General features: G+C 53.0%; 4 protein-coding genes across 4 annotated transcripts; 2 read left to right on the forward strand and 2 right to left on the reverse strand.

Moving 5' to 3' along the window:
- Positions 1 to 913: 913 nt before the first annotated feature.
- BP01DRAFT_415414 (type I polyketide synthase) lies at positions 914 to 10070 on the forward strand (the record flags this gene model as incomplete). Its single annotated transcript, XM_025579137.1, has 7 exons — positions 914 to 1108; positions 1171 to 1315; positions 1381 to 1649; positions 1719 to 2952; positions 3012 to 4135; positions 4201 to 8937; positions 9948 to 10070. 7 exons carry the CDS (start codon positions 914 to 916, stop codon positions 10068 to 10070), a joined length of 7827 nt encoding a protein of 2608 aa, XP_025431898.1.
- On the reverse strand, positions 10050 to 11868 carry BP01DRAFT_356116 (alpha-amylase). The gene has a single exon (XM_025574866.1). It carries the CDS (start codon positions 11799 to 11801, stop codon positions 10158 to 10160), a length of 1644 nt encoding a protein of 547 aa, XP_025431899.1. The 5' UTR covers positions 11802 to 11868; the 3' UTR covers positions 10050 to 10157.
- A 1426-nt stretch (positions 11869 to 13294) lies between these two features.
- BP01DRAFT_391279 (alpha-1,3-glucan synthase) lies at positions 13295 to 21030 on the forward strand (the record flags this gene model as incomplete). The annotated part of the gene is made up of 5 exons (XM_025578067.1): positions 13295 to 13675; positions 13759 to 19886; positions 20006 to 20211; positions 20278 to 20791; positions 20858 to 21030. 5 exons carry the CDS (start codon positions 13295 to 13297, stop codon positions 20904 to 20906), a joined length of 7278 nt encoding a protein of 2425 aa, XP_025431900.1. The 3' UTR covers positions 20907 to 21030.
- A 2184-nt stretch (positions 21031 to 23214) lies between these two features.
- Positions 23215 to 24914, reverse strand: BP01DRAFT_32044 (phosphatidyl synthase). Its single transcript, XM_025572696.1, has one exon. It carries the CDS (start codon positions 24759 to 24761, stop codon positions 23352 to 23354), a length of 1410 nt encoding a protein of 469 aa, XP_025431901.1. The 5' UTR covers positions 24762 to 24914; the 3' UTR covers positions 23215 to 23351.
- Positions 24915 to 25060: the final 146 nt, after the last annotated feature.

The raw sequence follows: 25060 nt of genomic DNA on the forward strand, positions 1-25060 counted from the left end.
GAGAACGTCCCATGCATCCAAGATCTCCATCAGTTGCGAGGTCTTTTGTCCTTGATAGTAGAATACAATCTGTTCGAGTGCAAGTACTTACTAGGGAGAAGGTGGAAGATCACGGGGGCACGAAACGGCAAGAATTTATGGCTTCAGGCAGCAAGAACTCTCCCACAGTATCGAACTCTGACGGCAAACCTGAACTCGTCTTCGACTGATGCTCGATTACAACCATGCAGGCCAGCCAGAAACGAAATACAAAAAGGCAATTGAAGCTGTCTTGTTGTAAGCCTATGCACGATAGTAGAAGGGGACGGTGGACCCTGGTCAAATACTTACCAGTACAACTTCCATAGGTCGGTCGGCGACGCAAAGTCCGCTGTAGGTACCCTTCGCCCCGAGCAAAACTATGCGTACACTGTCCGCGACGAAAGTCCACCTGCATTCCTCAGGTTAAATCACAGGACCAGGATTCATCTTCTCACGAGCTCCTTTTGGATGACATATCCCTAAATGATCTGCGGGAGCGCGTCGCTGAGACGTTAGCGAACAATAGTCGTCAGACCTCGTCGGAGGACTCCTCAGGATTCTCGTCAACCGGATATCCTGCAGGGCGACTGTGCATCAGTTATGAGTGTGCTCAACCATCGGCTTCCTCGCAAAGGGTTTCGAATGATTCCATGAGTGTTCGGGCTCCGTGTGACTGCACCCTGCCAATCGAAATCATCTGCTTCACGGCCCGGGGCTACTCACACTCCGGGAGCACCAAGTCTCTAATTATACAAGTCTGCACTGGATCGCATTTTGGGTCCAAAAAAACTCGATAGTACTTTTCATAGTACCTTATCACATCCCATTTTTCGCTCGCTATATATTCCCCTCAAGTTGCACAGCGACCGTCGGCCCAACACCACAAACGAACATGGAGGTACAGGCAGCTCAGCATCACAAGCCTCTCGCAATTATTGGGCTGGCAGCCAAATACGCGCAAGATGCAAAAGATGTTAACAGCTTCTGGGACTTCCTTGTAGCAGCTCGAGAGGCGACGACGAGCTTCCCAGAAGATCGATTCAACATCAAAGGCTATTATCACCCGGACCCTGAACATGCTGGAACGGTGGGCAACTCTAAACAGTGATACATGTTTTGGCAGGAAGGTTTGACTCGTAAACTCGATAGACACACACTCAAGCGGCCCAATTCCTCTCTGAGGACCCGAATTCATTCGATGCCGCCTTCTTTTCTGTCAGTAAGACTGAAGCAGAGAGTCTCGACCCTCAGCAACGGCTGGTCATGGAAAATGTCTATCACGCGCTGGAAAATGGCAAGTGTGATATACTGTACCGATTCTGGAACAGGAGTACTGACTGTTCAGTAAATGGGCTTTAGCCGGGCTGCCGATGCATAAAGTTGTATCTTCTAACACCGCCGTCTTCGTGGGTGGCTTCAATCATGACCATCGTGACCGACTGAGCACCGATCTAGACATTGCCTTGAAGCACAAGCCCACGGGTTCCGAAGTCTCGATGATCTCGGGACGAGTTAGCTGGTTTTATGATCTCAAGGGCCCGAGCCTGACTATAGAGACTGCGTGTTCCAGCTCGATGGTTGCCCTCCACCTGGCTGCTCGCAGTCTACATGCCCAAGAAAGTGATATGGTAGGTATTCGTACCCTGTAGAGTCTGGTTCCATTGCTATTGCTCACTCGAAGAGCCTGATAACTCTAGGCCATTGTCAGTGGAGCAAATGTTTACAGCTCACCCCATCATGTCTTGGCCTTCAGCTACTCCGGTTTTCTTGGTGCAGAAGGGAAGTGCTTTACCTTTGACCACCGAGCTAACGGGTATTCTCGAGGGGAAGGCGTGGGAACCCTCATTGTGAAGGATTTAGAGAAGGCACTTTCTGATGGCGACACAATCCGCTCCGTTATTCTTGCCACAGCCTTAGACCATGATGGTCGAACCCCGGGTCTGACTTACCCCAGCGGAGACGCACAAGTTCGTTTAATACAGAGTGCGTATCAGAGCTGCGGTCTAAACCCCGCGGAGACTAGTTTTGTCGAGGCTCATGGGACAGGAACGTCTGCCGGGGATCCGATTGAGGTTAAGTCTCTTGCGCAAGCTTTTCAAACCCCCCAGCGAGGTCAACCTCTCTATGTTGGCGCCGTCAAGTCCAATATCGGCCACCTTGAGGGTAGTTCCGGAATTGCAGGCATCTTAAAGACCGTCCTGATACTTGAGGCTGGGCTTATTCCGCCAAACGTCAACTTTGAGAAAGTAAACCCTCAAATTAAGCACGATGAATGGAACATACGTTTTCCACTTCAGGTTACTCCCTGGCCAGGGACCGGTGCACGTCGGGCTTCTGTCAATTGTTTTGGTCTCAGCGGTACGAACGCTCACTGCATCCTTGAAGATGCTTATGGCTACTTTAAGCGAATGGGCCTGTCTGGGCACCATAATACTCGATCGATTGCTTCCCCTCCTTATCAACATGAGCCTGAATCTACTGAGAACCGCTTGGGCCAGGCACTATACGACAAAGAAAAGCAGAAGATCACATCGAATCTCAAGTTGCTGCTATTTTCCGGCTTCGACGAAGAAGCTCCTGCACGGGTAGCTTCACAATTATCGTCCCACATGGAAACCAGAGCTGAAGATGATGGCGGAGCTTTGTTGGATATTGCATACACGTTGTCAGAAAGGCGCTCCAGATTTCGGTGGAATAGTTATATGCTGGCTACATCCTGTGAAGATTTCAAGGCGCAGGTGGCACAGGGACGCGGCTTGTCACAGTCTCGGGGGGGCCAGACGCCACCACGGATCGGATTTGTTTTTACCGGACAGGGCGCGGTCGATCCTCGAATGCCCGAACAATTGCTCCAGTACCCCATTTTCCAGGACTCCATTGCAGCTGCGTCAGCATATTTGACCCTTCAAAATTGTCCGTTCGCGTTCAGAGGTAAGGTTATATGAGTTTTCCTGTTTGTACAATTGTGACCTGACTGAGTGCATACACAGACAGGATCTTCAGCACCAGCGAGCACCCAGATACTGAAAACTCGGAGATTTCGCACATTTGCTGCACGATAATTCAAGTAGCCCTGGTGGACCTTCTAGCCAGCTGGGGTATTCGGCCGAGTTGTGTTGTTGGTCATTCATCTGGTGAGATAGCAGCAGCCTACTGTGCAGGAGAGATCAGCCGGGAGGTGGCCTGGAATGCTGCGTATCACCGCAGACTCCTGAACTCAAAGATTCAGGGCATCCCGAAAGGGGCAATGTTGGCTGTCGGTCTCGAGAGTGCTGCCTTGCTATCCTATGTGGAGGAGGTTCGCCGCAGACTGCCTGGAGAACTTGTCGTTGCGTGTTACAACAGTCCCCAGAATCATACCGTATCCGGGGATGAGAACCTGGTCTTGGTATTGGAGCAAATGCTGGAAAAAGACTCGGTCTTTTCGCGCCGCCTCAGAGCCCCAAATGCGTACCATTCTTGCCGTATGAAGAACATTGTGGATGAGTATGAGGCTGCGTTAGAGAACGACTCTGCAGAACCCGGCTATCAAACACCTTTAGAGCACAGAATCCGGATGTTCTCAAGTACTACCGGCGACGAAGTTACGCGGTCGTCGTTGACCAAAAGTTTCTGGGCCCAGAGCGTTGTTTCGACTGTCAAGTTTTCCCAGGCATTAGAACGGATGTGCTTTGAAGATGGCCGCAGTACAGTCGACGAGCTGATTGAGATTGGGCCTCATTGTGCTTTGCAAAGCGCGATCAAAGAAACTCTAGCTGGCAAGGAGTCCATCGCGTGCCGAATGACACTTAGCCGCTCTGACCCCTCGACGAGGACATTGCTGGATACAGTCGGTCATCTTGCTGTTGCTGGTGCAAATGTCAATCTGTTTGAAGTCAACACTAGCTCTCAGTCGCCAGACAGGAAGCCTAAATTGATTGTCAATCTGCCGCCGTACCCTTTCAACCATGCCGAGAGATCTCTGTATGAGAGCCGGTTGAGTAGGGCACTGCGGTTCAGGCAACGTGGGCGCCACGAACTTCTCGGTACCCCTAACCCTGATTCGAACGACTTGCGCCAAAGCTGGAAGCACTACCTACGAGTGAGCGAGAATCCGTGGTTACGAGATCACAAGGTAAGCAGGTTTTTGACTGTGCGATCGCCTCTTATTCGTTGACTTTGACCAGCTTAAACGATCAGATTGCAGATCGAATCGTCTTCCCTGGCGTCGGATACCTGGTGATGGCCATTGAGGCCATGCGACAAAACGGGAGTGGGAACTCTCCTGCAGGTTACCGTTTTCGAGACGTGAACCTGAAGACGATGCTTGTGGTCCCAGATGATAAGCACGGCATCGAGGTTTGTTTTTTTATGTACCTTGTGAACGAGTCAAACCTGTCGACGTCAGCCGTATGGAATCGTTTCTCTGTCAGTTCATATAACTTTGAGCTGGATCAATGGGTTGAGCATTGCACGGGGTCTATTGCCGGTGATCCGGCGATACTCCCCAATCCTGTCACTGCTGGCCGCGAAGCAGCAATCCTCCAGGAAACCTGGATCGAAACCCAACAGCAAGCTTCTGCATGTCGGATACCAGTGGACACCAGCCAATTCTATGACAATCTTTGCTCTGCCGGGATTCAGTTTGGTTCTTTGTTCAGAAATTTATCGTCGGTGAAGAAAGGAGGGACCGTAGCTGGAGTAATATCTGGGAAAATCACCATCCCGGATATAGCATCGAATATGCCTAGGAAGTTCATCCATCAACACTTAATACATCCCGCCACATTTGACAATGCTTTGCATGCAGGATTCGCCGCGGTCTCTGCTCTGAGTGACACTGTGGCACAGAAAAACGGTCTCGTCCCCAGCTTCATTGCCCGGGCTTGGGTATCTGCGAGTATCCCAGACCAAGGAACTCTCGAATGCTACGCGAGAGCATGCCCCGTTGCCCATAGCGCGTATAGCATTGATACACAAGTGTGGGACGCTCAGAACCGCAATGGAGCTCTTTCTCTTCGCGGAGTGCGCTTTTCCCCCTTTCAGTTTCAGACAACTGGACGGACCGAGAATCACCTTTGCTGTTCCATGCAATGGAACAATGATGCAAACTTCATCGCTAATGCGTCGATGGTTCTGCCGAGAGAGGAGCACATGAGCTATGACGGACAGAAAATCCGTTTCTCGGAACTGCAGCTAGCAGCTGCACTATTAGCCAGCAATACAGTGCTTGAGCTGGAGGGGTATCATTTTCCGCCGACCATCCCACACCACTACTTGCAATGCCGAGAGTATCTAAACAAATTGGTAGCAGATGCAGCACAGGGATTGGTGCCCGGTATCAGCATAGATGAGTGGCAGAAGTACGTGCAGGACAGTGAGATGAGAAGCAGGCTTTTTGTGCGAGTTGCTGCGCGTGACACTGCCGGAGAACTTCTGTTGCGCATGGGCACCAATCTTTGCTCAATTCTGAAGCAGGAATGCGATCCGTTGCACCTCATGTTTGGCCAAGATGAGATCATGACCAGGTTCTATGAAATGACCATAGAGACAGGTCCCATACCAGCTAGCCTCGAGCAAGTCATGCACACGTTCCGCTACACCTACTCAGGTCTCAGAATTCTCGAGATAGGTGCCGGGACCGGAGCTTTTACCCACTCAATCTTACGCTACCTCTGTCCTGTGGAGAACGACAGGGAGCCATATGAGAACTGCGTTGCTCAATACGATTACACTGATCTGTCGCCGAGCTTTTTCGAGAAAGCCAAGTCTCGCCTCGCTGACTGGGATGAGATGCTCCAATTTAAGGTGTTGAATATCAGCGTGGATCCTCTCTCGCAAGGGTTTACGCGGGAATCGTACGATATGGTAATCGCTAGCAACGTCCTCCACGCCACCCCGGATCTGACCCAGACTGTGAAATATGCCCGCTCACTGCTGAAGCCTGGCGGCAAGATAGTCCTCCTTGAGGGTTGCAGACAAGACATTTTGCATATTAATGTCATTTTTGGTGTCTTGATTGGCTGGTGGTTAGCGACAGAGCCATTGCGAAAATGGTGCCCCTACGTACCGGTTGAAGAGTGGCAAGAAATACTATTGCAGTCGAGTTTCTCCGGTATCGATGTCGATATTCCAAGCTCGCGGTACCCGGAGTTCAAGGAGAACAGCCTCATGGTTTCTACAGCGGTTGCCCCTGCAGGATCTTCCAATAAGCACCAAGTCATCATCATCACCCATGAGACCCAGAGTGGCGAGGTAGCCAAGGCTCTACACGAATACCTCCGCAGCAAAGGGATCAATTCCTGTGCTGTTGAAACTCTGCAGTCCTTGTCTGATAAAGACCTCAGCGACGTCATCTGCATTTCTCTTCTGGAGCTTCACCATCCAGTGTTACATGAGATGGATGAAGTCTGTTTTGACCATATCAAACACTTGATGACCAGCTGTGACCGCATACAATGGGTAACTTGTATGGAAGACCCGATGCATAGTCTCGCGGTTGGTCTCATCCGCACGATCCGATGGGAGCGTGCGTCAGAGCGTCTAAATCTAGTTACCTTGGCGGTCGACATCGCGGCCAATCTGACAGAAGACATTGTCACCGGGATTGCTCAAGTCTTCGTGCACCAATATCTGACCGAAGGACGCGCAGGAGTCCGCCACCGCAATGCGGAATATCGCCTTCATGGCTCGCAGGTTCAGACAAACCGAATCGTCAAGAGTACTGAGGTAACAGGTCTAATCAACGCCCGAGGTTCATGCTCAAAGGTCCTATCAACAGAATGGAAGTCCTTGAAATGGCCGGCGAAACTTTCGATTGCAAGCACTGGAACACTTGATGGTCTACGCTGGGTGTCCGACACGGATCTTTTACCTCCTCTGGGACCGACGGAAGTGGAGATCCGCGTTTGCGCAGTGGGCATCAACTTCAAGGATTTGCTCACGGTTTTTGGGGAGGTTCCGCACGATAGCATTGGCTGTGAGGCTGCCGGCGTCATCACTCGAGTTGGAGCAGCCGTCTGCAGTCGGCTACAAATCCGGGATCGAGTAGTATATCATGAAGACCCAGCGCATGCGGGCACCTTCCGGACAATCGGACGAGCTGAGCAGGACTTTGTGGTGCGCATCCCACACGGACGAAGCTTTGAGGAGGCCGCCAGTATGATAGTCATCTGGGCTACGGCTCTATATGGTCTGAAGTGGGTTGCCAATTTGAAACCTGGGGAATCGGTTTTGATCCATGCGGCTGCGGGTGGCGTCGGACAGGCGGCCATACAGTACGCTCAAATGGTAGGAGCCGAGGTCTTTGCCACCGTCTCGACTGTTGAGAAAAAGACACTACTGATGGACGAGTACGGGATCAAGGCGGAGCGCATCTTCTTCAGCCGGGATTTGGCTTTCGTAACCGGGATCACAAGATTGGCACCGCAGGGAGTCGACGTCATCTTGAACTCGATGGCAGGAGAAGCCTTGCAGGAGACATGGGGCTGTCTCGCCCCCTTTGGACGCTTCATAGAAATCGGCAAGCGTGACATCCTGTCTGGGGGGAAGCTGCCCATGAGCCCATTCCACGACAATCGAACTTTTGCGGGAGTAAATCTCGTTGCGCTGGCGCGGCTTCGTCCCAAGGTCGTTAGGGAACTTCTACAGGAGGTCATGCAACTGTGGCAGGAGGAAAAGATTCACCCACCCAAGCCGATAACGGTGGTGCCGTATGGACAGATCCAGGCCGCTTTGCGAACCCTCCAGACAGGTTCAAATATGGGCAAGATTGTCTGCATTCCACAGGCGGAGGACACGATTCCTTATATTGAAGAGAGACCAGCCCCGTACCGTTTGGATCCAACTGCCGTATATATCCTAGCGGGTGGGATGGGGGGACTCGGCCGGAGTATCGCCCACTGGATGGCCACGCGAGGAGCGAGGCATCTGGTTTTCCTCAGTCGATCCAATAAGCTACACCCTGCTGGAGAAACAATGGTGTCAACACTGGAGGCCATGGGGTGCCGGGTCCAAGTCATCTGCTGCGATATCTTCGACGGTGCGCGGGTCAAGACCGTCTTTGAGGACATTCAAGGCCCTACTGGCGCTCGTATTCGAGGCTGCATCATCTGCTCACTTTCTTTGGCGGACAGTTCTTTCAATGAAATGAGCCACCGTCAATGGCAGGAGCCTCTCCAGGCCAAAGTGCAGGGTTCCTGGAACATCCATAGATACTTATCATCCGACCACCTACAATTCTTTGTTATGCTTTCCTCCATAGCTGGCGTGGTCGGAAATCGTGGTCAAGCAAATTACAACGCCGGGAATGTCTTCCAAGACACCCTAGCCGAGCTACGGGTTTCCCAGGGTCTTCCGGCCATGAGCATTAACCTCAGTGCCGTCGCATCGGTGGGATACATCGCTGAGCGCAAGGAGTCTCTGCGTCACATGCTCAAGGCCTTCACCACGCACAGTGCGGATGAGATGTTAGCGATACTCGAGTACGCTCTGGATCCGCGCCGGCCACCGTCGCTGGCGACGTGCCAGCTCGTGTGCGGTTTAGTTACCCAGTCCGCTTACGAGCAGCGCGGCATTCCCGCCCCGCGCCCCCTGCATGATCCACTCTTCGTGCATCTGCGGGACCGGTCAGTCCCAGCCGATACGGCAAAGGCGGCGGACGGTGCATCCGGGCAGTACTGCATGCAAGCCTTGCTGGCTACGGCGCAGAGCGACGAAGCCGCGGCGCAGGTTGTGCTGACGGGTATTCAGAAGAAGTTGTCCTCGGTTCTGAGCATCGCTGAAGGCGAGGTCGATCCGTCACGCTCTGTTCGCGAAAATGGGGTGGACTCCCTCATCGAGATGGAGTTCCGCACTTGGGTGTCCAGAGAGCTCGAGATGCGATTGGAAAAGGCCGATCTGAGTGGGAAGACTCTGAGCGAGTTGAGTGTGGAGGCGGTGCGGTTAAGTCCTTTTGCACGTTCTAGGGGCTAGGTTTGTTCAGATGTATGGCTACTCTCTCTCGCTTTCGCTGCCTGCAATGGCCGGTTGACAGTTTGGTAGGAATAGGCGTCGGATAGTCGTCTGCTAGATGTTAGTAACTGTGGGGAGACTGTGTCTTCTTGTTGGTTCATCAACTCGGAAGTTCCAAGACAAGCTCAAGATAAGTGGTGATGTAGCGGACTGAACATTTCAATTCAATCAATTCAATCCAATTCAAGTTCTATTTTAATCATCAATTCGGCAATACCCCGGGTTGCCTGCGGATACAATACCACTATATCATAGTCAATCAGCCGACTATATTTCAATCACTAGCCCCCGGTGCCCACAGCTATTATCCGTGTGAATCTAGCTCTGCAGTCTACTATAAACTATATATACATATATATGTAAAATATATTTCAGTGTCTAAACCACCCCTACTGACACATGCATTTTTCTATTGTATAGGCCTTGATCGTCCTCTGTTTCCCGCCGTCATTTCCGCCTGGGGTTTGCCGCGACCGCTACCGCTGCCATTTTTGTGGATACTTTGTGCATCTTTATGCTGTGCTGCATACGATGATTCGATCAGTAGCGAGTAATTGGGATGATTGGACTTGTTCTACAACTCGGGCGTAGGTGGAGAACGTAGGTGGAGACTAGACCGTTGCGAGTGCCATCTAAGTTATATGGAATTGGGACCCCAACTCCCCCTTTCCCGTAAGCGCTGCTCCGCCCCTCCTCAGACCACGTACTGTGCCTTGATTAAGCTGAGTACCTCAGCCCTCTGTTTATCCGGTTGCTGAAGATACGCAGAGAGATGTGTTTGTATGAAGGGTCTTGTGATGAGGATTATTATGATGACGACTACGACGATAACCAAACTGTGAGGATGCTCCACCAGTACAAAATGGAGGAAGATGGTCATAGAAGCCCCTTGGACTAGCTACGACGGGAGCAAGATTGGACAGTGCGAGGCTTAGGGGACAGTGGACGACCTCCAAGCTTCAAGCTCAAGTGTCAAATTCCGAGGTCAAGTGTCTGGCAAGCTGAAAAGAAAACAATGTCATTCATTGGTACTCCAGGCCATTGCGGCGAGCAACTAACAAAATTCAGGGGCGGGGGAAGGCGCTTTATCTGGCCCACTCCGCCCACTGCTATTATACAACAACAAGAATTCCACTTATCGCAACCTAGATTGTCAGACCTGCCACAAACGGCGATAGCAGTGAAGCGAGGATCAGTCCCGGCGCCACTGAGGCGACTGTGTGGCCACCGGCGGAGGAAGAGTTTGTGCTCACGGCTGCCAGGCGGAGCTCCGAGTAGGTCACATTGCTGGTATTGTAGCCGCATAGCCCACTGCCGGGCATCATCGAAGCGGGAAAGAAGACTCGCGGCGCGCCCTTGTCCATGGGGACGACTAATTCGCTGTCGGTGTTGAGGGTGTAGTTGACGCAGTTCAGCACCTCGGTCACCACCTCGCTGGCGCCATAGCTCACGGGGAGGGTCAGATCATAGGCCGACCCGGTGGAGCCTTGCGTGGACAGCAGCATGATCACCTGTCGCCCGGCGCTCCCTTTCCAAAAGGCCAACTCGCTGCCACCTTGGTAGAGCGGGTAGGTCTGGGAGTTGATATAGTCGGCGTCGAGATTGATGGCGTGCTTGCGAATGGCGTTGAGCGTCGCAATGAGCTTGTAGAGCGTCGCGTTGGTGTCGTAGTCGGTGGTCCACAGGGCGGCTCGGTTGGATTCAACGATGCGCTGTTCCAGACCCTGGTAGACCAAGGGGATGCCATCAAACAGCATCATGAAGGTGAGCGCATTCTCGGCCAACCGGATATCGTCATTCATGTACGCCCAGCGATCCACATCTTGGTCCTCGATGAAGTTGACCATGGCCGGCACGTCCGGGCAGAGACTGTTGATCGTGGCGATCTCCTCGAGCAAGTACGCCGGCTCCCCGTTCAGGAATCCGGTGATCATCGCATAGTAGAGGGGGTAGTTGGGCAAGCTGGGCAGATACTCCTGTTGATAATTGCACACAATGCTGGCGTTGGATTCCATGACCTCTCCCGTCATCCAGCCCCCCACGGTGTCCACATAGGTCGGCAAAAAGCTCGGGGTGAGGGACTTGGCGGCATCAATGCGAAGTCCGTCGATCGAGTAGTTGTTCATGACCGATGTGCTCCAGGTCATCAAGATGTCCTGCACCGCGGTATGCTCCGTGTAGAGGTCCGGCAGTGCGGTGTAGTTGTCGCCGGTTTGGCACCACTGGGCCTCCGTATAGTTGTTCCAATCCGTGATCAGGCAGTACGGGTGGAAATACGAGGAGCCATTGAACTGGGGGAAGACGGTATAGTCAATGTGCGTCGCGGGATCCTCCCCGTCGGTGTTATAGGCCATGTTGTTGATGACCACGTCGAGCAGCAAGTACATCCCCCGCGCATGCACCTCCTCCGCAAGCTTGATCAGATCCTCTTTGGTGCCAAAATGCGCATTGAGCTCGTAGAGGTCGAGGGGCCAGTAGCCGTGATAGGCCTCCCCGTCCTTGGATCGGCCGGCAATGTTTTTCACCACGGGTGAGATCATGATGGCATCGAATCCCATGCCTTGGATGTAATCCAACTTGTTGATCGTCCCCTGCCAAGTCCCCCCACAGTAGTTGTTTTCCGTGGCATTGCATGCGGTGGTGGTCGACCCATTGGTGAGCGCGAACCGATCAGTCATCGTCTGGTAAATGGAGCGGGTTTTCCATTGTTCGGTTGTTGCCGCGCGGGCAGGGGTGGACCAACCGGCCAGAAGGAGAAGGGCGAGGAGGTAGACAAAGTAAGAGATCATGCTGTCTTGCCCGAGCAAGAGAGCCCTAGACGGCCGCATTGTGGCTCTATTCGGTCTCTGGACAATCACCAGGCATAGGATGGCCCAGCCGGGGGAGGGGGGGGGGGATAGCTAGTGAGGCTCGGCCGTGACCACGGCTGCTTATCGTCCCACGGGGAAAGGAGAGAATGGGTGAACTGTCCGATAGTTAAAGCGACCGCGAAGAGAGGAATGATAAGGACATAGTATAGGCGGACTAAGTTGGCGATGCTCGATGCTGGAAGAGTTGCGTCAAGTCATCAGGATGCATAGCGCATTATCGCCAGTGTGATGATGGGAGAGGGGCCCGCCAGAGCAGAAGCCCCAGCGTAGAGGCGGTACTTTGTACTGTGCTCTCGCTCGCATTGTGCACAAAAATGAATTAGTCGATGGTCATGATGGTCCAGCATCCCTGTTCATGGTTAGAGGAGGGGGGGAAAATCTATCTAACTAGCAAAACTAGGCAGTAACATCCGTAGTAACGTTAGTCCATCCATCCAGACTGCACCGATAAGAAGAAGCGGATGTGTGCCGAATGAAGGAATAGTGAAGCTAACAGAAGGAAAGCATTGCGTAAGCCCCTGCAGGTTTAAAATACAGCCAGTGGGGCGGGGGCCAAAGCAAAACGAACGAGATCGTTTACTGCCACTTCCAAGCTTCCGTGGCCAAGCGGCTAAACCTTTAAGCATACGTGGGATTGTCCTATCGAAGCACAAACAAGAACTAAACAAGAACTAAAAAAAAAACACACAAAAGGGCTGATCAGAGATTTTACACACTCACTGCAACGCCCGAAGCACAGACCAGAAGGGGAAGTTGGCAGGCGATGTGATTGGTCCTGTACCTGACTACTCACCTGGCTCCGTAACTTACGTACGGAGTATACGTAGTGTAGTGTTGTTAGTGAGGAGAATTTTTAGCCAACTACGGAGTGCCTCACTCACTAACTAATTAGTTTACATACAGAGGTGGACTTTGTCCCCTCCTGATAGACCCATCCAGTCAATTCCAAACACTCCTCTTCGTTACTTGGCCACTCCAAAAATATACCACTGCCACCAAAACTCGTAGCATTGAACACAGGCTGGAGCACATGCATTCGTAATCCGTGATGTGAGCTTCGAATCCACTGTCAAGACCAGACAGGGCCAGGTACAAGACCAGATCGCCCAGAATCCCGACCTTATCGGACCTACTAATTCCTCCTCCTCAACTCTTAAATTATTATTATTATGTATCTGACGGCCATCGGGTTTACGGTGGGTTAGCTTGACCGGATTTCTCACGCTCGTTTCCATCCCCTGCAACGATAATCATCCTCTTCTTTTCCCTTCCTCGGCCGTTTTCTGGCCCGTTCTGTGAATATCTCGGAGAGTAGAGTAACCGTGTTCGCCTATGATCTGGTGTCCAAAGACCGGGGTTGCTGTTTTTCCCACTGTTCAAGAGGCAGCTTCTTGTTGTGCTGACCAGCCAACATGAAGGGGGCGCTTGCCGGCCGGGTGCCAACCTCGCAAACACTCTTCCTCTTCTTCCTCTGCGTCTTGCCGGCCATCGCTTGGCCGTACAATGCATCGCTCGCGGCGTACAACCTCAACGAGAATCAAACTGCCACCAACCCCGCCGAATACTGGGGTCAATGGCCGAATCACACGGGTGACTACTTTTCCTCCCCGGACAACTGGCGCTTTCCATTCTATACTTTGATGCTGGACCGCTTTGTGAATGGAGATCCGACGAATGACAACCACAATCAATCCATCTGGGAACATGATATCTCCTCGACCCAGATGCGCCACGGGGGAGATGTCGCGGGCTTACTGGACACGCTGGATTATCTGCAGGGCATGGGGATCAAGGTGAGTGAAGGGAAAAATAAATATATATATATATATATATATTCCGTGGTCTTGACCGAATCTATTGACCGAAGTGCGCCTAGGGGATCTATTTGGCCGGCACGATTCTGATGAACCAGCCCTGGGGATATGACGGGTACTCGGCGCTGGACACCACCTTGCTCGACGGTCATTACGGCACCCTGACCCAATGGCGCCAGGCCATCACCGAGATTCACAAGCGAGGGATGTACGTGGTGCTCGATAACACCATCGCCACCATGGGGGATTTGATCGGCTTCCAAGGTTACTTGAATACCACCGCCCCTTTCACCGTGAAGGAGCATCAGGTCGAGTGGAAAACCGCCCGCCGCTACGTCGATTTCGATATCGGGAACAGCTATAATGAGACTTGCGATTATCCGCGATTCTGGTATGAGAATGGCTACCCCGTCCAGAAGACGGTCACCGATTCCCTCGTCGGCTGCTACGACAGTGATTTTGATCAGTACGGGGATATCGAAGCCTTCGGAGTCTATGCGGACTGGAAACGCGAATTAGCCAAGTTTGCCTCCGTGCAGGATCGTCTGCGCGAATGGCATCCCTCAGTCCGCCAGCGGTTGATCCGACATTCGTGTATGATCATCTACCAGCTGGATATTGATGGATTTCGCTACGACAAGGCCACCCAGTCCACCGTCGATGCCCTCGGCGACATGTCGGCCGCCTATCGCGAATGCGCCCGTGCAGTAGGGAAGGAGAATTTCTTCATCGCGGGAGAGATCACCGGAGGCAATACTTTTGGGTCGGTGTATTTGGGACGGGGCCGACAGCCGGATCAGTATCCGTCCTCGGTGGAGGTGGCCATGAATCTCACCAATACATCACTGCCGCAGTACTTCCTGCGACAGGAGGGGATGAATGCCATCGACGGCGCCGCCTTCCATTATTCCGTGTACCGTGCGTTGGAGCGGTTTCTCGGCATGGATGGGAACTTAGCCGCGGGATACGATGTCCCAGTGGACTTCATCGAGGCTTGGAAGGAGATGGTGATTACGAATGACTTGATCAACCCCAACACCGGGGTCTTCGATCCGCGACACATGTACGGGGTCACCAATCAAGATGTGTTTCGCTGGCCCGCACTGGAGAAAGGGACGGAGCGCCAGCTGCTGGGCCTTTTCATCACCACCTTGCTTCTGCCCGGCATTCCTCTCCTCCTGTGGGGGGAGGAACAGGCCTTCTATGTTCTGGACGCCACCGCGTCGAATTACATCTTCGGCCGCCAGGTCATGTCGCCGGCAACCGCCTGGCAGATGCATGGGTGCTTCTCCTTGGATTCCTCCACCTACTATGACTGGCCGATCACCAAAGGGCGCCTGGCCTGCCACGACCCAACGGTCTCCTATGACCATCGGGATCCCTCCCATCCGGCACGCAATATCATCAAGCATATGTACCAGATGCGCGTGGATTTCCCCGTGCTGAATGATGGCTATAACCTCACCAAACTCTCGAATCACACGGAGGATGTCTACTATCCGGGCTCGAGCGGAACCGCCACGGAAACCGGTCTGTGGTCAGTCCTGCGGGATATCAGCGCCGACTACCAGGACTTGGGATCCGACGAGAAGAACCAGCCCGTTTGGCTGGTCTATCATAATACGAATCGAACGATCAAGTATAGCTTCAACTGCGACGAGGAGTCGACCGCATTGATCTCGCCGTTTGACACCGGCACCTGGGTGAAGAACCTGTTTCATCCCTTCGATGAGCACCAGCTAGTCAGCAGCCCGAAAAAGCTGGCGATCAATGGTTCGACAGCATACAACGGCTGCTTAGCCAACATGACTATGGATGCCTACGAGTTCCGCGCCTATGTCCCGCGAGATCGCTTCGTTAAACCCCGTCCGATGGTGACGAGTTTCTCTCCCGGCCATGATGTGCCGGTCCGCTCCACTGTGGCTGCCGATGAAGACGAAACCATCCAGATCAAACTATACTTCTCCGAAGCGATGGATTGCGATTCGGTGACGAGTGCCATCTCCCTGAATTCTTCGACCGAAGTAGGGAAAGTTCCCTCGGTGGACTCCGATAGTGTCAGTTGCAAGGCGGCTACGCTCAACGAAACCGGCAGCACATGGGCCGGATTTATTCCCAGCGCCTGGGTGTGGCAGGGCAACCTGACTGGGGTCTATAATGGGATCCATCGCGTGACCATCAACAATGCTAGTAATACCTATAAAAACGAGACCACGGATGCGGTCGACCATTTTCTTCTGCGAGTGGGTCAGATTGACAACCCGATGATCTATCCGACCGCCAATTACTCCAGTAGCTTACTGCACCAATACTCCAACGGGTCTTTGTACGTTCAGCACCATGCCGCAGGCGCGGATAAGTGGCGATACTCCACCAATTGGGGGTCGTCTTTCTCCGACTGGATGGACTACACGGGGGGCAACACGACTATTACGGAAAACTCGTGGTCGGGCACCAGCAAGCAGGCCTGGAAGGGCTACCACGTTCGTACTGAATACTGGAGTCGATGGACCGGCAGCAGTGACTACGTCCAAGAAGGCGATACAGGGTGGACGCATCAGGTTTCTCGGCGCTTTCCTCACCTCTTCTGGGAGGGCCCCTACAACGAATACGGCTATGATGCTGGGCTGGACAACGTCATCCGCCAGGATACGACAGATGGACTGTGGAAATACCACTTCACATACGAATGGCCAGCCTACGGCCAGGTAAGTGTCTGGGGAATGAATCCAGACGGGGAGCCTGATGAGGGATGGGTGATGGGCGATGCGGACAACGACACGGTACTGGATCGGATGCCGCCCTCCTCCTTATCAACCACGGTGATCAATATCACGGAGCACCCCCCTTCTCCATACATCTCTTGGAAGCTGATTATTGACGATGCGACATTGAAGTATTCCCTGTCGCCCGTGGGACATCAGGCTACCCAGATCGCGCTCTATGTGTTGTTTTGGATCGTGCCGCCTCTCTCGGCAGCGGCCTGCGCTTGGCTGTTCATGAAATCCTTTTATAAGGTCAAGTTCAATGCAGTGGGTGCGAGCCAGAAACAACCAGTCTTCTCAATTGCGCTCCGCCGTCGGCTGTTAAAGAAGAATCAGACCGGAGGCGGGGAGTACAGCCGACTCAATCCCTTGATGCGACTGGCAAATAAATCGGGGTTGCTGCAGACGGCCAACCCCATCATCAGCGCTGCAGCCGGAAAGCGACGCATGGTTTTGATCGCGACGATGGAGTATGATATTGAAGATTGGGAGATTAAGATCAAAATTGGTGGTCTAGGGGTTATGGCACAGTTGATGGGGAAGACCCTCAGCCACCAGGATCTCATCTGGGTGGTCCCCTGCGTTGGGGGAGTGGACTACCCGGTTGACACTCCAGCCGAGCCTATGGAGGTGACTATCATGGGTACGGTTTATGAGGTGCAGGTCCAGTACCACGTCCTGAATAACATCACCTATATTCTTCTCGATGCGCCGGTATTCCGCCAACAAACCAAGTCAGACCCATACCCAGCCCGCATGGATGACCTTCATAGTGCGGTATACTACTCAGCTTGGAACCAGTGTATTGCAGCTGCCTGCAAGCGTTTCCCCATTGATCTGTACCATATCAATGACTACCATGGATCCCTGGCACCATTATACTTGCTGCCTGCGACCATTCCCGTGTGCCTCTCGTTGCATAATGCAGAGTTCCAGGGTCTTTGGCCGTTGCGAACGGCCAGTGAACGGGAAGAGGTTCGATCAGTCTTCAATCTGAGTGCCGAGGTAGTACAGCAGTATGTGCAATTCGGAGAGGTGTTTAATCTCCTCCATGCGGGAGCAAGCTACTTACGCGTTCATCAGCATGGATATGGAGCGGTAGGTGTGTCACGGAAGTATGGTAAGCGGTCTTATGCCCGGTACCCTATCTTCTGGGGGTTGCATAAAGTGGGCAACTTGCCCAATCCTGATCCCTCGGACTTGGGGGAATGGAGCCCCGAGCAAGCGTTGGCCGCGCAGCGTGACGATGTGGAGGTCGATTCCGACTTTGAACAAGGGCGCGCTGCTCTCCGGCTCCAGGCGCAAGAATGGGCTGGTCTCGAGCCCAACCCCGACGCTGAGCTTTTTGTGTTCGTGGGTCGCTGGTCCATGCAGAAAGGCATTGACCTTATTGCCGATATCATGCCCTCGATTCTGGAGACCCACCCAGCAGTGCAATTGATCTGTGTCGGGCCGGTTATTGATCTGTATGGGAAGTTTGCCGCCTTGAAGCTAGACCACATCATGAAGCGGTATCCAGGTCGAGTGTTTTCCCGGCCGGAGTTCACCTCTCTCCCCCCGTATATCTTCTCGGGGGCAGAGTTTGCGTTGATTCCCTCTCGCGACGAGCCCTTTGGCCTGGTGGCGGTTGAATTTGGGCGAAAGGGGGCATTGGGGGTGGGTGCTCGGGTCGGTGGGCTGGGTCAGATGCCGGGCTGGTGGTATAATGTCGAATCAACCTCCACCTATCATCTTCTTGACCAGTTCAAACAAGCTATCGACGCTGCCTTGGACTCGAAACCGGCCGTCCGGGCTCAAATGCGAGCTCGTTCGGCGAAACAACGATTCCCGGTGGCGCAATGGGTGGAGGACTTGGAGATCCTCCAGACGACGGCGATTCGCATCCACAAAAAGGCGGCCAAAGGCAATGCCAGTGGCCGCTCTTCCACCCTGTCGGGGCTTACTTGGCACGAGTCCAGCGGGTTGAATCAACCGCTACACGCTGCTTCAGGACTTTCTTCCGGACTGCAGACGCCCTTGAGTCCTTCGCGTAACAGCAGCTATACCAACCTCAACCGACTGAGTGAATTCATTGCCAAACCGGAGTCCGGTGAGCGAGTGGTCTCCGGCCTGCAACGCAAACTTTCTCTGGGAGTCCGTTCCGGGCCCGGCCATCAGCCTCGTGCCAGGCGGGCCGAAGGGCCAACCGATGATTTGTCTGTCATGGACGAGAGCCTCGAAGAACATGCGGCTGTCGATGTCGATCCAGATCAGCCCCAGGACAACGAATATACCCCCACCTCTGCGGAACTAGAGGCCGCGCGCCGCATGCAGGCTGCTCAGCAGTCGGGGCTAACGGCTATGCCTAGCTCGCGGATCTCCAGCTCCAGTCCCCTTCAAATTCCAACCTCTCCCGGCACACCACGAACAAGTTCGATGGGCGAGATGGGCCTGCTTCCTCCCATGGGCATCAGTGAGGTCAACCACCGGCTGAGCAGTGCATCCCTACTATCGGTTGACATGGTCACGGGGCAGAAGAAGGATTTCCGGCTGCAGAAGGTGGATCCTTTTTTCACGGATAGCACGGGGGAATATCATGCGATGTTCGATCAGAAATTGCAGAATCTGACCGGGGGCAACTCGGAATCGGAGCTCTGCATTGAGAAGTTTCTCATCACCAGCGAGAAGGAGTGGTTCGAGCGATTCCACGACGCCAAGCTGGGTCGCCTGAAATCCCCGGCGCCCTCGATCTTCCGCGATGACAAGAATGGCGCGTCTTCAGTCTCTATAACTACTCGTGAGGACCGAAGCATCACCAATCGTAGCAACAGCCACGACCATGAATCGGAACCGGATGATGAGTTCCTGCTCGGCAAGGACTACCGGCCTCCTTCCGGCGTCAAACTGTGGATGCAGATCCGCCTCGGAAACTGGCCGATCTATTCGATCTTACTTTCTTTGGGACAGGTTATTGCGGCCAATTCCTACCAGATCACTCTGCTGACAGGCGAGGTCGGCGAGACAGCGGTCAAATTATATGGAATCGCAACCACCTATCTTGTTGCCTCGATTTGCTGGTGGTTGATCTACCGGTATTATAAGATGGCTGTATGCCTGTCTCTTCCCTGGGCTTTCTATGGGTTGGCGTTTTTCCTGATCGGCTCTGCGCACTGGACCACGAACTCCTTCGCCCGCGGATGGATTCAGAACATTGGAACCGGCGCTTATGCCGTGGCGTCAGCCAGCGGCTCCATGTTCTTTGCCTTGAATTTCGGCGATGAGGGAGGCGCTCCCATGGAGGTCTGGATCTTCCGGGCTTGCCTGATACAGGGGTTGCAAACCGCCTATGTCATTGCCCTCTGGTATTGGGGCTCGGTCTTGACGAAAGCCTCCAGTGACGGGGTTTCCACGACCACTGATGGGGTCGCTGGCTCCTGGAAAATGACGTGAGTTGTCTTTCTTTTCTCGATTCGTCTGCTGCTTCTGCTTTTGCCTTTGTTCGACCGGAGATCAACTTTGTCCATCGAAGATCCATTGATTGTCTCTGACGTTTTCTCTTATCTAGTGCCATCTGCTACCCCATTGCAGTAGCGTTGGCTGCTGTTGGGCTTCTGCTATTCCGCGGACTGCCCAATTACTATCACCAATCTCCTGGCAAGATCGCCTCTTTCTACAAGGCAATCGTTCGTCGGAAGATTGTGCTTTGGAATATCGTTTATGTCCTGCTGGCGAATTTCTTCCTCAGTGCGCCCTATGGCCGAAACTGGAACTGTATATCTCCCCTCCCTCCCATCCTTCGCCTGGAACATGCAATCTCTGACCGTACTTTATCTGTAGTCCTCTGGTCCTCCAGCCACGCTCATGCCTGGCAAATTGTGATCTTGTGTGTTGTCTTCTTCGGGTTCGTCTGGGCCGGTTTCCTGTTCATCGTAGCCCGGTATCTGAAGGCCCACAGCTGGTTCCTCCCCCTGCTAGCCTGCGGACTACTGGCCCCACGATGGGCGCAGATTTGGTGGGCCACTTCGGGGATAGGGTACTACTTGCCCTGGGTCGCCGGGGGCTACGTTGGTGGGGCGCTGGCATCCCGCAGCCTCTGGCTCTGGCTTGGGGTCCTCGATAGTATCCAGGGTCTCGGATTCGGCATTATTCTGCTTCAAACCCTGACGCGGACGCACATGCTCTTCACCTTGATCTGCTCCCAAGTGTTCGGATCCATTGCGACTATCGCCGCCCGAGGCTTCGGTCCCAACAAGCTGGGTCCCGGCCCAATCTCTCCTGACCCTACTGTTGGGGTCAGTGCGGTGGCGAATGCATGGTTCTGGGTCGCCTTATTCTGCCAATTGATCATCTGGTACGTTGCCATATCCCTTCTCGGCCTGTCGTGATCTGGGACCCTACGCTAACCACTGAACTGTAGTGCTGGATTCTTGCTTTTCTTCCGGAAAGAACAGCTCGCGAAGCCTTGAGCGTCAAAAGTACGACCGACTTTCGGTCTGATGTGAAGAACTTTTGAAAAGATGAATCATGTCAGAGCTTTCAATCTGGTCGGAGTAGAAGGCCATCTGACAAGGCATGATGAGATGATCTCAGGAGTTATGAGTCGGGTCACAGAGGAGACAATCATGTACTGTAAATTATGAAGCAATCTGCCTCTGCCGATATGGAACGCAGACTTCCGTCGACGTTTTGAGGTCCTGTGGTGAATCCGGCCGTCATGGGGCAGATGTAATATTATATACTAATTAGCATAGTAGATATATTAGTAGAATTATGAAGATGTTTTATCAATAACACGCCCCAAACCCCGATCACGCTGGGGACCACGCCGACCACACTGGACACTACCGGGGGGGGCATCACGCTTTCATCCTTTGCGGCGGCGGGGATCGTGCTGACTTCGCTGTTGGCTGGGTACCTGCACGCTCTCAATAGGACGGCGAGGAGGGCGGAGAAGGGGGACGGTCAACAGTGGTATAGGTATATTTGGTAGAGGTTGGGCTGGGACGGAGGGTTGGTTGCCCGGGGGGGGGGGCGCAATAAATGGGCGTTACCGTAGCCAGGAATAACGAAAATGCGAAGATGTTCGTTCCCCTAGGGTTTCCGTCACTCCGTAGTGGTACTCAGACTCATAGTTGGTGCAGACCAAAGATGTGAGTATTGATTGTCTCAGCCTGCTTGCTTTTCGGCTTGCCGCGATTGTCTCAGCCTGACCGGCTTTGTATCATTTAGGAACAGTGTAGTCGCTTAATGCAGGATGCGGTCCTGCAACGCAGACTCGATACAGTAAGTGGTCGAGCCCCAGCGGGGCGCCTGCCGGCCGATGACAAGCTGCCATTGCGCGCCGACACACTCGAACAAGCGATCCGGGTACAGTGAAAGACCACGATCACCCTGCTGCTTGGCAGATACACCTGATCATCAAACTGGGGGTATAAGTAATAAAATTCAAGCCGCTTCTCGCATCTCGAAAGGATACAACCACAAGGAAAACAACTACTGCACTACAATTCCAAATCCAGCATAGTTTGCTTAACCGTAGCAGCTGGATAACTTAACTTATCTTATCTTATGCTTCGACTTTATGCATAGATTAGTCGGCTATCCTTCTTCCGACAACAACTTCTTTGCTAGTTACCTACCAGATCATCTCCCCCGTATAACTAGGTAGAGCAACAATAGCAAGCAACCGCTGTACACATGCATACACTCCAGGAAACACCCAAGACTACTACTGAATAGCCCAACAAATAATTCCAACTCCAACAGCCCATTCAAGAAACCAATCCCATCCCCCGAATCCCCTCTCCCCCCGCCACTGACACCCGAGTTTTTTTTTTTTTTTTTTTTTTTTTTTTTTTTTTTTTTTTTTTTTTTTGGGCTTCGCTCGGAGATGCCGAGGACACGGTGGAAGAAGTTAACGGAGTAGAAGAGACTTCTGCAACGGAGTAGTTACAGTAACTAGTTAGTCAGTCAAACAGGTTCTTTCCATCCCACTGAGAGAACATCATCCTTTCTGCCGATGTGATCGGACGAGTTAGTATTTAGTTGCATACGGTGGTAGCATGTACCAAACACTTCGGTAGAGTATTTTCTTGACTAAGTTAGTGAGAAGAGAGACATTTAAAGAAAAGTAGTTAACGCGACCACAAACTAAAAACCACTGTGGAAGGCCCAGAATTGATTTGCTTGACGGTTACGCCTAGATTGAGTTTCACACGGGTGTCACATTCAATTGCACTGCACCGTACCTAAAATGACAACGTGGAATAAAAGGGGGGCTGAATCGAGGGACGGCTGGCTGCAAGAGCAGAAAAGGAAAGCTGAACTCTAAAGCAGAGTGCGGAACGGGCGGTGTGTGACGGTGGCCGTGGCCGCTCCCGGCGGTTATCCGTTGTCCTACACACGTCATGACTTTTTGGTTTTTCTGCCCATCAAAGGATTTCGATTGCTTGAAAAGGAAAGAACTAAAAGTCTAATAAAGAGTCAATTACCCAGTAGTACGAGTTCTAGTGACATGGATTTTATGGGAGAAAGAAAGTGTCCGTTCATTGATGCATGCATTGCATATGGCATCTTCATCAGATAGGAAGAGATCGCAGTCTAAAATAATAGGAATTCACTTGACAAACAAAAAATAAAATAAAATAAAATATCGGTCTGCTTTCTGGTTCTTTATTGCCCAAGACAAGCGACAACGATGGATATCAGTAGTCCAAACCCATAAAAGCCGTAACATGTTGGTAGGAGGAAAGATGAAATATGTCTAACATCAATGTATTTTGACCAATCACACATGATGTATAATAAAAGGGGAATGAGAAGGAAGATAGAGCAAAGAAACTAGCCATCGCAATGACCAAGTTCCTCGTTCTGCTTGTTTGGTTGGATTTTTGCACCGAGGCAACCCCCGCTTACTCGACAGCGGAGGCGTTCTCGCCGTGGAGAACGGGGTTGACCTTGGGGTTCCACTTGAACTTGAACTCCTGGCCCAACTCCTTGCGGACGGCGGCCTTGACAGCCTCGAGTACGTTGGGGAAGACACCAAAGTTGGCCGGGTTGTTCTCGTCGTTGTCCCCGCCCTGGAACACACCGGTGCGGACCAAGCAGGTGTTCCATCCGTGCATGTTACCACCACAGATGTCGGAGGCCGGGTTGTCACCGACCATGTAGATGTTCTGGGGAAGCTTGTTCTCGTTGTGGATCTCCTCCATCCAGGACTTGAGGACCTCATCGGCGTAGGTGTAAGTGGCGCGCTCGGGCTTGCCGTAGACAACACGCTCGAGATCAACCCCGGTGAGAGCTTTGTACTGAGCTTCGATGGAGATCCGGAAGAGACCCTGGGTGAGACGAGGGGGGCCCTTGTGGTCAGTGGGCATGAGCAGGTCACCCTGGGAGAAGTAGATGGGGATGCGGGAAGCGACGGGGTCCTTGGCGCGGGTCAGGAGCTTGCCGTCCTCAGCAAGCAGGAGATCCATGATAAGCTGCATATCAGTCTGGTAGTCGCGAGAATCGGCGAAGACCAGGATGGCGTCAAACTTGACCTGGGAGAAGTCGCGGGGCTTGGCCTCGGCCTTCTCCTCCTCGGAGAGAGTGCTCCAGGGGGAGACGGTGGGGTCCCAGGCCTGAATGTCCTTGGGGTGGATGACGTTCTTGAAGCCGTAGTTCTCGGCGACTTCACGGATCTTCTGACCCTCACCACCGAGAACCAAGACAGTCTCGTAGTACTCGGCCAATGCCTGCATTGGGGTGTGGGACTGGATGAACTGGTCGGTAGAAATGGGGCAGTCGAGAACCTCGGTAAGCTGCGCGCAGCGCGCCTCCTCGGTCTTACCACCACCGTTGGTCAGGAGAATGTAGGGGATCTTGATGCCCAGCTCGTTGTCACCGTTGAGCATCTTCAGGGCCTCCTTAGCCTGGGGGATGGCGTGGTTACCGTGAGCCAAGACACCGTCAATGTCGAAGGCGAAAGCCATGTTCTTGGCGGCCGCGACCTTCTCCTTGGACATGTCCTGAACCTGGGAGGCCAGGATATCCCGGGAGACATCTCGCGTGACAACGGAGGACAACCGGGAGACACGGGGAGATCTGGGAATGGGAAGGGAAGTGCCAAAGGAGTTGCGCGAGGCACGGCGGTCCCGAGAAGAGGGAGCAAAGCTCAAGTTGTGCATGAACTGAGCGGCATCACTGATGGAGCTGCGGGTAGCGGGAACCTCGACAGTGTTGCCCGAGAGATCACCGGGAATGGGGAGCGAACCGCGAGACTCGCGGTGAGGAGCGGGAGCAGTAGGGTCAACACCCTCAGCGTCTTCGATGCGAGGCATGGTGGATAAGTTTGGAGTGTAGTGAGAACAGGAATTGGAGTTTCGAGGTTGAAGGACGATAAAAGCACCACCAGGGAAGCTGAGGAGGGAGGGAGAGAGTTAAAAAGTGAACACCGGAGGGTGATGGAATGATGATAAGAGACGGAGGGGGGGATGATGATATCACTCCTGTACTAAGAAAGAATACCAGGGAATGAACCAAGAAGCTCTTCACCTGGAAGGGAGTGGAAGTGATGTGAAAGAAGATGAGGAAGATAAGAAGGATGATGGAAGGAAAGAAGAAGAAAAGAGGAGGGCAG

The sequence above is a fragment of the Aspergillus saccharolyticus genome, assembly GCF_003184585.1.
Source record: "Aspergillus saccharolyticus JOP 1030-1 unplaced genomic scaffold BP01scaffold_12, whole genome shotgun sequence".
In the NCBI taxonomy this organism is placed as follows: Eukaryota; Fungi; Ascomycota; class Eurotiomycetes; order Eurotiales; family Aspergillaceae; genus Aspergillus; species Aspergillus saccharolyticus.